At 61.2% G+C, this 14,041-nt stretch overlaps 1 protein-coding gene across 1 annotated transcript; it reads left to right on the top strand.

The window, feature by feature from the left end:
• The first annotated feature begins 741 nt into the window (after window positions 1-741).
• On the top strand, window positions 742-14,018 carry PPAN (peter pan homolog). Its single transcript, XM_062636561.1, has 11 exons — window positions 742-1,014; window positions 1,899-2,000; window positions 5,145-5,195; window positions 6,574-6,744; window positions 6,840-6,916; window positions 7,875-7,982; window positions 8,760-8,883; window positions 9,902-9,980; window positions 11,174-11,303; window positions 11,993-12,165; window positions 13,821-14,018. Exons 1-11 carry the CDS (start codon window positions 742-744, stop codon window positions 14,006-14,008), a joined length of 1,476 nt encoding a protein of 491 aa, XP_062492545.1. The 3' UTR covers window positions 14,009-14,018.
• Window positions 14,019-14,041: the final 23 nt, after the last annotated feature.

Here is a 14,041-nt window from a genome sequence, read left to right as displayed (position 1 = left end):
GGACGTGATCGGGAGTGGGATATGGGATACAGGGAATGGGGATGGGAACGGGAATGGGATATGGGGATGGGATCGGGAGTGGGATATGGGGATGGGATATGGGATACAGGAAATGGGATGTGGGGATGGGATCGGGAATGGGATATGGGGATGGGATATGGGATACAGGGAGTGGGATATGGGATACAGGGAGTGGGATATGGGCATGGGATATGGGATACAGGGAATGGGATATGGGGATGGGAACGGGAATGGGATATGGGGATGGGATTGGGAGTGGGATATAGGAATGGGATATGGGATACAGGGAATGGGATATGGGGACGTGATCGGGAGTGGGATATGGGATACAGGGAATGGGGATGGGAACAGGAATGGGATATGGGGATGGGATCGGGAGTGGGATATGGGGATGGGATATGGGATACAGGAAATGGGATGTGGGGATGGGATCGGGAATGGGATACGGGGATGGGATATGGGATACAGGGAGTGGGATATGGGGATGGGATCTGGGATATGGGGATGGGATATGGGATACAGGGAATGGGATATGGGGATGGGATCGGGAGTGGGATATGGGGATGGGATATGGGGTACAGGGAGTGGGATATGGGGATGGGATATGGGATACAGGGAGTGGGATATGGGATACAGGGAGTGGGATATGGGGATGGGATATGGGATACAGGGAGTGGGATATGGGGATGGGATATGGGATACAGGGAATGGGATACGGGGATGGGCCGCAGGAGCAGGCTGCGGGCTGTGGCTTGCGGCCGCCCCGGTGCCGGGGCTCAGCCCCGGGCTCACCCCCCCCGGTCCCCGTCCCCGTCCCGGCAGAGCCGGCGGCAGCGGCAGGAGCGGGCGGCGGCGCGGCTCCGGGCCCAGCAGGACTTCGGCTCCGTGCCCCACTCCTTCGTGCTGGGCCGGGGACGCACCGGGCGCTGCCTCCGAGGCCTCGTGGCCGACGTGCGCCGGGTGCTGGAGCCCTTCACGGCGCGGGCGCTGCGGGTGAGCACCGGGGGACACCAACACCACCCCCCCCCCCCCAACCAGGGACATGGGGGAGAGGGGGGGCTCATCACAGCCCTGTCCCATCGCATCACATCCGTCCCATCCTGCCCCATCCATCCCGTCCCATCCCATCCATCCCGTCCCATCCCATCCATCCCGTCCTATCCCATCCATCCCGTCCCATCCCATCCCATCCATCCCATCCCATCGCATCCATCCCATCGCATCCATCCCATCACATCTATCCCATCCCATCCATCCCATCACATCCGTCCCATCCTGCCCCATCCATCCCATCCCATCCCATCCCATCCATCCCATCCCATCGCATCCATCCCATCGCATCCATCCCATCACATCTATCCCATCCCATCCATCCCATCCCATCCATCACATCACATCCATCCCATCCATCCCATCGCATCCATCCCATCGCATCCATCCCATCCTTCCCCATCCATCCCATCACATCCATCCCGTCCCATCCATCCCATTGCATCCATCCCGTCACATCCATCCCGTCCCATCCATCCCATCCCATCCATCCCATCGCATCCATCCCGTCACATCCATCCCGTCCCATCCATCCCATCCCATCCATCCCATCGCATCCATCCCGTCACATCCATCCCGTCCCATCCATCCCATCCCATCTATCCCATCCATCCCATCCATCCCATCCCATTCTATCCTGTCCCATCCATCCCATCCTATCCTGTTCCATCCCATCCCCACCCTATTCCGTCCTGTCCCATCCATCCCATCCCCATCCATCCCATCTCATCCCCATTCCTATCCCATCCCATCCCTATCCCATCCATCCCGTCCCATCCATCCCATCCACCCCACCTCATCCCCATCCCCATCCCTGCTCTCCATAGGTGCGGAAAAGCAATTCCCTGAAGGACTTTGTGGCCGTGGCCGGGCCCCTGGGGGTGACACATTTCCTGGTGTTCAGTAAATCAGCGTCCAGCATCAACCTGGTGAGGCCCGTTCCTGGGATCCCATTCCCGGTATCCCATTCCCAGCATCAACTTGGTGAGGCCCATTCCCAGTGTCCCATTCCCAGCATCAACCTGGTGAGGCCCGTTCCCGGTATCCCATTCCCGGCATCCCATTCCCAGCATCAACCTGGTGAGGCCCGTTCCTGGTATCCCATTCCCAGCATCCCATTCCCAGCATCAACCTGGTGAGGCCCGTTCCTGGTATCCCATTCCCCATGGCCCATTCCCGGTATCCCATTCCCAGCATCCCATTCCCAGCATCAACCTGGTGAGGCCCGTTCCTGGTATCCCATTCCCGGCATCCCATTCCCAGCATCAACCTGGTGAGGCCCATTCCTGGTATCCCATTCCCAGTGTCCCATTCCCCATGGCCCATTCCTGGTATCCCATTCCCAGCATCCCATTCCCAGCATCAACCTGGGGAGGCCCATTCCCAGCATCCCATTCCCAGCATCAACCTTTTGAGGCCCATTCCTGGCATCCCATTCCCAGTATCCCATTTCCAGCATCCCAATCCTAGCATCCCATTCCCAGTATCCCATTCTCCATGGCCCATTCCCAGCATCCCATTCCCAGCATCCCATTCCTGTCCCATTCCTGTCCCATTCCCAGTGTCCCATTTCTGTCCCATTCCCAGTGTCCCATTCCTTTCCCATTTCTGTCCCATTTCCAGTGTCCCATTCCCAATGTCCCATTCCTGTCCCATTCCCAGTGTCCCATTCCCAGTGTCCCATTCCTGTCCCATTCCCAGTGTCCCATTCCCAGTGTCCCATTTCTGTCCCATTCCCAGTGTCCCATTCCCAGTGTCCCATTCCCAGTGTCCCCATCACACGCAGATGATGACAAAAGCTCCTTGAATCCACACCGTGATTCCAAGCAAAGTAAACGCACTGATGCGGCTGTGCTGGGGACCGGGAATGGTGGCACCCATGGGACACCGGTGGTGGTGGCACCCATGGGACACCGATGGTGGTGGTGGCACCCATGGGACACTGGTGGTGGTGGCACCCATTGGACACTGGTGGTGGCACCCATGGGACACTGGTGGTGGTGGCACCCATGGGACACTGGTGGTGGCACCCATGGGACACTGATGGTGGTGGCACCCATGGGACACCGATGGTGGTGGTGGCACCCATGGGACACTGATGGTGGTGGTGGCACCCATGGGACACTGATGGTGGCACCCATGGGACACCGATGGTGGCACCCATGGGACACCGATGGTAGCACCCATGGGACACCGATGGTGGTGGCACCCATGGGACACCGGTGGTGGCACCCATGGGACACTGATGGTGGCACCCATGGGACACTGGTGGTGGCACCCATAGGACATCGGTGGTGGTGGCACCCATGGGACACTGATGGTGGTTGTGGCACCCATGGGACATCGGTGGTGGTGGCACCCATGGGACACTGGTGGTGGTGGCACCCATGGGACATCGGTGGTGGTGGCACCCATGGGACACTGATGGTGGTGGCACCCATGGGACACTGATGGTGGTGGTGGCACCCATGGGACACTGATGGTGGTGGCACCCATGGGACACTGATGGTGGTGGCACCCATGGGACACTGATGGTGGTGGCACCCATGGGACACTGGTGGTGGTGGCACCCATGGGACACCGGTGGTGGTGGTGGCACCCATGGGACACCGGTGGTGGTGGCACCCATGGGACACCGGTGGTGGCACCCATGGGACACTGGTGGTGGTGGCACCCATGGGACACTGATGGTGGTGGTGGCACCCATGGGACACCGGTGGTGGCACCCATGGGACACTGATGGTGGCACCCATGGGACACCGATGGTGGTGGTGGCACCCATGGGACACTGATGGTGGCACCCATGGGACACTGATGGTGGCACCCATGGGACACTGATGGTGGCACCCATGGGACACTGATGGTGGTGGCACCCATGGGACACTGATGGTGGTGGTGGCACCCATGGGACACCGGTGGTGGTGGTGGCACCCATGGGACACTGGTGGTGGTGGCACCCATGGGACACTGATGGTGGTGGTGGCACCCATGGGACACCGATGGTGGCACCCATGGGACACTGATGGTGGTGGTGGCACCCATGGGACACTGGTGGTGGCACCCATGGGACACTGATGGTGGTGGCACCCATGGGACACCGGTGGTGGTGGCACCCATGGGACACCGATGGTGGTGGTGGCACCCATGGGACACTGATGGTGGTGGTGGCACCCATGGGACACTGATGGTGGTGGCACCATGGGACACTGATGGTGGTGGTGGCACCCATGGGACACCGATGGTGGTGGTGGCACCCATGGGACACCGATGGTGGTGGCGGCACCCATGGGACACTGGTGGTGGCACCCATGGGACACTGGTGGTGGCACCCATGGGACACTGATGGTGGTGGTGGCACCCATGGGACACTGATGGTGGCACCCATGGGACACCGATGGTGGTGGCACCCATGGGACACCGGTGGTGGCACCCATGGGACACTGATGGTGGCACCCATGGGACACCGATGGTGGTGGTGGCACCCATGGGACACTGATGGTGGTGGCACCCATGGGACACTGATGGTGGTGGCACCCATGGGACACTGGTGGTGGTGGCACCCATGGGACACTGATGGTGGCACCCATGGGACACCGATGGTGGTGGTGGCACCCATGGGACACCGATGGTGGTGGTGGCACCCATGGGACACTGATGGTGGTGGCACCCATGGGACACCGGTGGTGGTGGCACCCATGGGACACCGATGGTGGTGGTGGCACCCATGGGACACTGATGGTGGTGGCACCCATGGGACACCGGTGGTGGTGGCACCCATGGGACACCGATGGTGGTGGTGGCACCCATGGGACACTGATGGTGGCACCCATGGGACACCGATGGTGGTGGTGGCACCCATGGGACACTGATGGTGGTGGTGGCACCCATGGGACACTGATGGTGGTGGTGGCACCCATGGGACACTGATGGTGGCACCCATGGGACACCGATGGTGGTGGTGGCACCCATGGGACACTGATGGTGGTGGCACCATGGGACACTGATGGTGGTGGCACCCATGGGACACCGGTGGTGGCACCCTTGTCACTGGTTCCTCTTCCCCCCCTCAACAGAAGGTGTTCCGGCTGCCCGGGGGCCCGACCTTGACCTTCAAAGTGATGGAGGTGGGTGCTCATCTTCATCCCCTGCTCATCCTCATCCCTTCCTCATCCTCATGACCCCGCTCCTCATCCCCATCGCTCCTCATCCCCATCCCCTCCTCATCCTCTTCTCGTCCCCTCCTCATCCTCACCCCCTCATTTCCATCCCTCCTCATCCCCGTCCCACCCCCTCCTCACCCCCCCATCCCCATCCCTCTTCCTCCCCATCCCTCCTCATCCTCACCCCCTCCGCCTCCTCGCCCCTTCCTCATCCTCACCCCTTCCTCATCCTCACCCCCTCCCCATCCTCACCCCTTCCTCATCCTCACCCCCTCCCCATCCTCACCCCTTCCTCATCCCCTTCCTTCCTCATCCTCACCCGCTCCTCCTCTTCACCCCTCCTCATCCTCACCCATCCCCCAACTCACCCCCCCACCCCCATCCCTCCTCCTCCTCACCCCCTCATTTCCATCCCTCCTCATCCCCATCCTTCCTCATCCCTGTCCCTCCTCCTCCTCACCCCCTCATTTCCATCCCTCCTCATCCCCTTCCTTCCTCATCCTCACCCCCTCCTCATCCTCACCCCCTCCTCATCCTCACCCCCTCCCCATCCTCACTCCTTCCTCATCCCCACCCCCTCCCCATCCTCACCCCTTCCTCATCCCCTTCCTTCCTCATCCTCATCCTCACCTGCTCTTCCTCTTCACCCCTCCTCCTCCTCACCCATCCCCCTCCTCACCCCCATCCCTCCTCATCCTCACCCCCTCATCTCCATCCCTCCTCATCCCCATCCTTCCTCATCCTCACCCCCTTCTCATCCTCACCCCCTCCCCATCCTCACCCCCTCCCCATCCCTCCTCCTCCTCACCCCCTCCCCATCCTCACCCTTCTCAACCTCACCCCCTCTCCCATCCTCACCCCTTCCTCATCCCCCTCCTTCCTCATCCTCATCCTCACCCCCTCCCCATCCTCACCCCTTCCTCATCCCCTTCCTTCCTCATCCTCACCCCCTCCTCATCCTCACCCCCCCTCATCCTCACCCCCTCCCCATCCTCACTCCTTCCTCATCCCCTTCCTTCCTCATCCTCATCCTCACCTGCTCCTCCTCATCATCCATCCCCCTCCTCACCCCCCCATCCCCATCCCTCCTCATCCTCACCCCCTCCCCATCCTTACTCCTTCCTCATCCCCTTCCTTCCTCATCCTCATCCTCACCTGCTCCTCCTCTTCACCCATCCCCCTCCTCACCCATCCCCCTCCTCACCCCCCACCCCCATCCCTCCTCCTCCTCACCCCTTCCTCATCCTCACCCCCTCCCCATCCTCACCCCCTCCCCCTCCCCATCCCTCCTCCCCCATCCCCCCTCCCCCCCTCTCACCCCGCTCCCCTCCCCTCCCCCCAGTACTCCCTCCTGCGGGACGTGGTGTCCGCGCAGCGCCGGCACCGCATGCACGAGCAGCAGTTCCGCCGCCCCCCGCTCCTGGTGCTCAGCAACTTCGGGCTGCAGCACATCCACGTCAAGCTCATGGCCAGCACCTTCCAGCACCTCTTCCCCTCCATCAACGTGCACACGGTGCGTGGGGGACGGGCGGGGGCACCCATGGGTGCTGCGCTTCAGGGGGGGTGCGTCTCCATCGCCTGCTCTTCATCCTCCTCCTCCTCGTGCAGGTGAACCTCAACAGCATCAAGCGCTGCGTGCTCGTCACCTACGAGGAGGAGACGCAGCTCCTGCACTTCAGGCACTAGTGAGTGGCTTCCTCGTGCGCCTGCAGAGCGCCCTGGGGACGGGGCCCTGGCCTCTTCCTCCTCCTCCTCTTCCTCCTCTTTCTCCTCCTCCTTTCCCTCTTCCTCCTCCTCTTCCTCCTTCTTTTCCTCTTCTTCCTCCTCCTCCTCCTTCTCTTCTTCCTCCTCCTTTCCCTCTTCCCCCTTCTCCTTTCCCTCTTCCTCCTCCTCCTCTTCCTCCTCTTTCTCCTTCTCTTCCTTCTCCTCTTCCTCCTCTTTCTCCTCCTTTTCCTCCTCCTCCTCTTTCTCTTTCTCTTCCTCTTCCTCCTCCTCATCCTCCTCCTTGTCCTCCTCCTCTTCCTCCTCCTCTTCCTCCTTCTTTTCCTCTTCTTCCTCCTCCTCCTTCTCTTCTTCCTCCTCCTTTCCCTCTTCCTCCTCCTTCTTTCCCTCTTCCTCCTCCTCCTCCTCTTCCTCCTCCTCATCCTCCTTCTCGTCCTCCTCCTCTTCCTCCTCCTCCTTTCCCTCTTCCTTCTGCTTTCCCTCTTCCTCCTCTTCCTCCTCCTTTTCCTCTTTCTCCTCTTCCTCCTCCTCCTTTTCCTCCTCCTCCTCTTCCTCCTTCTTCTCTTTCTCCTTTTCCTTCTCCTTTTCCTCGTTCTCTTCCTTTTCCTCCTCCTCCTCCTTTTCCCGTTTCTCCTCTTCCTCTTTTCTCTCTTCCTTCTCTTCCTATTCCTTTTCTTCCCCCTCCTTTCCCTCTTCCCCTCCTTTTCCTCCTTCTCCTATTCCTTTTTCTCTTCCTCCTTTCCCTCTTCCTCCTTCTCTTTCTTCTCCTTTCCCTCTTCTTCCTCCTCCTCTTCCTCCTCCTTTTCCTTTCCCCCCTCCTTTCCCCCCTCCTTTCCCCCCTCCTCCCCCCTTTCCTCCTCCTCCTTTCCCCCTTCCTTCTACTCTTCCCTTTCCTCCTCCTCCTCCTCTTCCTCCCCGCAGCAGCGTCAAGGTGGTCCCCGTGGGAGTGAGCAAAGGCCTCAAGAAGCTGCTGCAGGAGAAGTTCCCCAACATGAGCCGCTTGGAGGACATCAGCGAGCTCCTGGTCAAGTACGGGTGCATGGGGACACCCAAGGGGGCACCCAAGGGGACACCCATAGAGGCACCCATGGGGACACCCAAGGGACACCCAAGGGGACACCCATAGAGGCACCCATAGGGACATCCAAGGGGACACCCACAGAGGCACCCATAGGGACACCCAAGGGGACACCCATAGAGGCACCCATAGGGACATCCAAGGGGACACCCATAGAGGCACCCATAGGGACACCCAAGGGGACACCCACAGAGGCACCCATAGGGACACCCAAGGGGGCACACCCATAGGGATGCCCATAGAGGCACCCATAGGGACACCCAAGGGGACACCCATAGGGACACCCATGGGGACACCCATAGAGGCACCCATAGGGACACCCAAGGGGACACCCACAGAGGCACCCATAGGGACACCCAAGGGGACACCCATAGAGGCACCCATAGGGACATCAAGGGGACACCCAAGGGGACACCCATAGGGACACCCATAGGGACACCCATAGGGACACCCATAGAAGCACCCATGGGGGCACCCATAGGGATACCCATGGGGACACCCAAGGGGACACCCATAGAGGCACCCATAGGGACACCCAAGGGGACACCCATAGAGGCACCCATAGGGCCATCAAGGGGACACCCATGGGGACACCCATAGGGACACCCAAGGGGACACCCATAGGGACACCCATAGAGGCACCCATGGGGACGCCCATAGGGACACCCATAGGGACGCCCACGGGGACACCCAGGGGGGTCCGAGCCCATTCCCACCCCGTTCCGCAGGGACCTCAACCTCTCGGAGAGCGAAGCGGAGCAGGATGGGCCCCACAACGTGACCGAGCTGCCCCAGGCCTGCGCGGGCCGAGGCAACGCCAAGGCTCAGCAGAGCGCTGTGCGCCTCACCGAGGTGCGTGCCTCATCCCGGCTCCGTCGGGATCCACCGGGATCCATCGGGATCCATTGGGATCCATCGGGATCCTGGCTCCATTGGGATCAATCAGGATCCCGGCTCCATTGGGATCCCAGCTCCATCAGGCTCCCAGCTCCATTGGGATCCATTGGGCACCTGGCTCCATTGGGATCCATCAGGATCCCGGCTCCATTGGGCTCCCAGTTCTATTGGGCTCCCGTCTCCATTGGGCACCCGGCTCCATCGGGATCCCAGCTCCATTGGGCACCTGGCTCCATCAGGATCCCAGCTCTATTGGGATCTATTGGGCTCCTGGTTCCATTGGGCACCCAGCTCCATCAGGATCCCAGCTCTATTGGGATCCATTGGACTCCCAGATCCATTGGGCTCCCGGCTCCATTGGGATCCCGGCTCCATGGGGATCCATTGGGCACCCGACTCCATTGGGCTCCATCCGTATCCCAGCTCCATTGGGCTCCCGGCTCCGTGGGGATCCATGGGGATCCCGGCTCCATTGGGATCCCAGCTCCATTGGGCACCCAACTCCATCGGGATCCCAGCTCCATGGGGATCCCAGCTCCATTGGGCACCCAACTCCATCGGGATCCCAGCTCCATGGGGATCCCAGCTCCATTGGGCTCCTGGCTCCATGGGGATCCCAGCTCCATGGGGATCCATGGGGATCCATGGGGATCTCAGGTCCATGGGGACCCATTGGGCTCCTGGCTCCATGGGGATCCATGGGGATCCATCGGGATCCCAGGTCCATGGGGACCCATTGGGCTCCCGGCTCCATGGGGATCCCGGCTCCATGGGGATCCATGGGGCTCCATGGGGATCCATGGGGCTCCCGGCTCCATGGGGCTCCATGGGGATCCATGGGGATCCCAGCTCCATGGGGCTCCATGGGGATCCATGGGGATCCCAGCTCCATGGGGCTCCATGGGGATCCATGGGGATCCCAGCTCCATGGGGCTCCATGGGGATCCGTCGCATCCCATTGCTCTTCCCACAGATCGGGCCCCGCATGACGCTGCGGCTCTGCAAGGTGGAGGAGGGGCTGGCGCAGGGCAACGTGCTCTACCACGGCTTCGGTGAGTGCTCACTGGGTGCTCTCACTGGGTGCTCTCAGTGGGTGCTCTCAGGGGGTCCCTGGCTGCTCTCATTGGGTGCTCTCGGTGGGTCCCTGGGTGCTGTCAGTGGGTGCTGTCAGTGGGTGCTCTCAGGGAGTCCCTGGGTGCTCTCATTGGGTGCTGAGCGGGTCCCTGGGTGCTCTCATTGGGTGCTCTCGGTGGGTCCCTGGGTGCTCTCATTGGGTGCTCTCGGTGGGTCCCTGGGTGCTGTCAGTGGGTGCTCTCAGTGGGTGCTCTCAGGGGGTCCCTGGCTGCTCTCAGTGGTGCTGAGTGGGTCCCTGGGTGCTCTCATTGGGTGCTCTCAGGGGGTCCCTGGCTGCTCTCAGTGGTGCTGAGTGGGTCCCTGGCTGCTCTCAGTGGGTGCTCTCACTGGGTCCCTGGGTGCTCTCACTGGGTGCTCTCAGGGGGTGCTGAGCAGTTCCCTGGGTGCTCTCAGCAGGTCCCTGGGTGCTCTCATTGGGTGCTCTCGGTGGGTCCCTGGCTGCTCTCAGTGGTGCTGAGCGGGTCCCTGGGTGCTCTCAGTGGGTGCTCTCATTGGGTGCTCTCGGTGGGTCCCTGGGTGCTCTCAGTGGGTGCTCTCATTGGGTGCTCTCGGTGGGTCCCTGGGTGCTCTCATTGGGTCCCTGAGTGTTCCCTGGGTGCTCTCATTGGGTGCTCTCAGTGTTGCTGAGCGGGTCCCTGGGTGCGCTCACTGGGTCTCTGGGTGCTCTCACTGGGTGCTCTCACTAGGTGCTGAGCAGTTCCCTGGGTGCTCTCACTGGGTGCTCTCACTGGGTGCTCATTGGGTGCTCTCATTGGGTCCTCTCATTGGGTGCTCTTACTGGGTGCTCACTGGGTGCTCTCACTGGGTGCTCTCACTGGGTGCTCTCACTGGGTGCTGAGCGGGTCCCTGGGTGCTCTCACTGGGTGCTCTCATTGGGTCCCTGGGTGCTCTCAGTGGGTGCTGAGCGGGTCCCTGGGTGCTCTCACTGGGTGCTCTCACTGGGTGCTGAGCGGGTCCCTGGGTGCTCTCAGTGGGTCCCTGGGTGCTCTCACTGGGTGCTCATTGGGTGCTCTCATTGGGTGCTCTCACTGGGTGCTCATTGGGTGCTCTCATTGGGTGCTCTCACTGGGTCCCTGGGTGCTCACTGGGTGCTGAGCGCCTCTCCCCGCAGTGCACAAGCCCGAGGCCGAGGTGCGGGCGCTGCTGGCTCGGCAGGAGGCGAAGCTGCAGCTCCGGGCCGAGCGGCGCCAGCGCCAGGAGGAGGCCGTGGAGCGCAAGCGGCGGCAGCGGCAGGTGCAGCGGTGAGCGCAAGGGGGCACGGAGCAATGGGGCACAGCGCAATGGGGCACGGTGCAATGGGGCACGGCGCAAGGGGGGGCGCAAGGGGGCACGGCGCAATGGGGCACTGCTCAGCGGTGAGCGCAAGGGGGAGCGCAATGGGGTGCGCAATGGGGCGCAGCGCAATGGGGCACGCAAGGGGGCATGCAATGGGGCGCTGCTCAGCAGTGAGTGCAGGGGGAGCGCAATGGGGTGCACAATGGGGCGCAGCGCAATGGGGCACGGCGCAATGGGGCACTGCTCAGCGGTGAGCGCAAGGGGGAGCGCAATGGGGTGCGCAATGGGGCGCAGCACAATGGGGCGCGCAAGGGGGCACGGCGCAAGGGGGCACGGCGCAATGGGGCGCTGCTCAGCGGTGAGCGTAAGGGGCGCGCAATGGGGCACAGCGCAAGGGTGCGCACAATGGGGCATGCAATGGGGCACTGCTCAGCGGTGAGCGCAGGGAGGGCGCAATGGGGCACAGCGCAATGGGGCATGGCGCAATGGGGCATGCAATGGGGCGCTGCTCAGCGGTGAGCGCAGGGAGGGCGCAATGGGGCATGCAATGGGGCGCTGCTCAGCGGTGAGCGCAATGGGGCACGCAATGGGGCGCTGCTCAGCGGTGAGCGCAGGGAGGGCGCAGCGTCACCGTGAGGCTCGGTCCACACCGCAGGGAGAGGAGCCTGGAGGGGATGCGGAGGAAGCAGCAGGAGCAGGAGCAGGATGGGGACAGCGGCGCTGAGGACCCCGGTGCTCCGGAGCAGGATGCGGCCCAGGAGGAGGAGGAGGAGGAGGAGAGCGATGCTGAGCACTACCGGAGGGAGGTGGGCGCGGAGCCGGATCAGGGTGAGTCCGGGCTGGGGGGGGGCACCCCCCTTGTCCTGCCCCATCCCCGCTGTGGCTGAGGAGAACGCACCGAGCCCGAGCTCGCAGTGAGGGGAGCTCAAAGTAAACGCGCTGACACAGCACAGCACCGTCCCCAGCACCCCCCGCATAGGGACCCCCCGTTACACTGACCCCCCCTTTACACTGATCCCTTTTATAGTGACCCCCCTTTACACTGATCCCTTTACCCTTTATAGGGACCCCCCCTTTACACTGATCCCTTTTATAGTGACCCCCCTTTACACTGACCCCTTTATAGTGACCCCCCCTTTACACTGACCCCCCCTTTATAGGGACCCCCCCTTTACACTGATCCCTTTATAGGGACTCCCCCTTTACACTGATCCCTTTTATAGTGACCCCCCTTTACACTGATCCCTTTACCCTTTATAGGGACCCCCCCTTTACACTGATCCCTTTACAGGGACCCCCCCCTTTACACTGACCCCCCCTTTATAGTGACCCCCCTTTACACTGATCCCTTTACCCTTTATAGGGACCCCCCCTTTATAGTGACTCCCCTTCTATACTGACCCTCCTTTATACTGACCCCCTTTTATAGTGAGCCCCTTTTATAGGATCCCCCTTTTCAGTGACCCCCCTTTATAGTGACCCCCCTTTACACGGATCCCTTTATAGTGACCCCCCCTTTACACTGATCCCTTTACCCTTTATAGTGACCCCCCCCTTTACACTGACTCCTTTTATAGTGACCCCCCTTTACACTAACCCCTTTATAGGGACCCCCCCTTTACACTGATCCCTTTACAGGGACCCCCCTCTTTACACTGACCCCCCCTTTATAGTGACTCCCCTTTTATACTGACCCTCCTTTATACTGACCCCCTTTTATAGTGAGCCCCTTTTTCAGTGATCCCCCTTTTCAGTGACCCCCCTTTACACTGACCCCTTTATAGGGACTCCCCCTTTCCACTGACCCCTTTATAGTGAGCCCCCCTTTACACTGACCCCCCCTTTATAGTGAGCCCCCCTTTTATAGTGACCATCCCTTTACCCTTTATAGAGATGCCCCTTTTTACTGACCCCCCCTTTATAGTGACCCCCTTTTATACTGACTCACCCTTTACCCTTTATAGGGATCCCCCTTTATACTGACCCCCTTTTATAGTGACCCCCCCTTTACACTGACCACCACATTACCCATTATAGTGACCCCCCTTTTATAGTGACCCCTCCTTTTGTAGTGACCCCCCCTTTACACTGACCCCCCTTTATAGTGAGCCCCCCTTTACACTGACCCCCCTTTATAGTGAGCCCCCCTTTACACTGACCCCTTTATAGTGACCCCACTTTATACTGACCCCCCCTTTACTCTATAGTGACCCCCTTTTATAGTGACCCACCCTTTATAGGGATCGCTTTTTATACTGACCCCCCTTTTATAGTGACCCCCCCTTTACACTGACCACATTACCCATTATAGTGACCCCCCTTTATACTGACCCCCCTTGTACAGTGACCCCCCCTTTTACGGTGACCCACCCTTCACCCTTTATAGGGATCCCCCTTTATACTGACCCCCTTTTATGCTGACCCCCCCCTTTTATAACGACCCCCCTTTACACTGACCCCCCTTTGCTTCCCCCCCCTTCAAGACCTGTTCCCCAACCCCAACAAGAGGAAGCGCCTCCCATCGCGCCCTGCCCGGCTCCGCAAGCGCCGGCGCCGCATCCCACCGGAGCATCCCACCGCTTCCAACCCTCCCAGGGCCCAAAGGAAGCTGCTGCCCAAGGGGAAAACCATATTCCAGAGGCTGGGATGTGCCAGGAAGGGAAAGCGTTGAGGGACCGGGATCAGGATCGGGACCCGACCCCAC

Source organism: Pezoporus occidentalis, unplaced genomic scaffold, assembly GCF_034315485.1.
Source record: "Pezoporus occidentalis ecotype Australia unplaced genomic scaffold, CSIRO_AGI_Poc_V1 ctg481, whole genome shotgun sequence".
Taxonomy (NCBI): domain Eukaryota; kingdom Metazoa; phylum Chordata; class Aves; order Psittaciformes; family Psittacidae; genus Pezoporus; species Pezoporus occidentalis.
The sequence above is the reverse complement of the archived record's forward strand: the minus strand, read 5'-3'. Positions and strand labels throughout refer to the sequence as shown.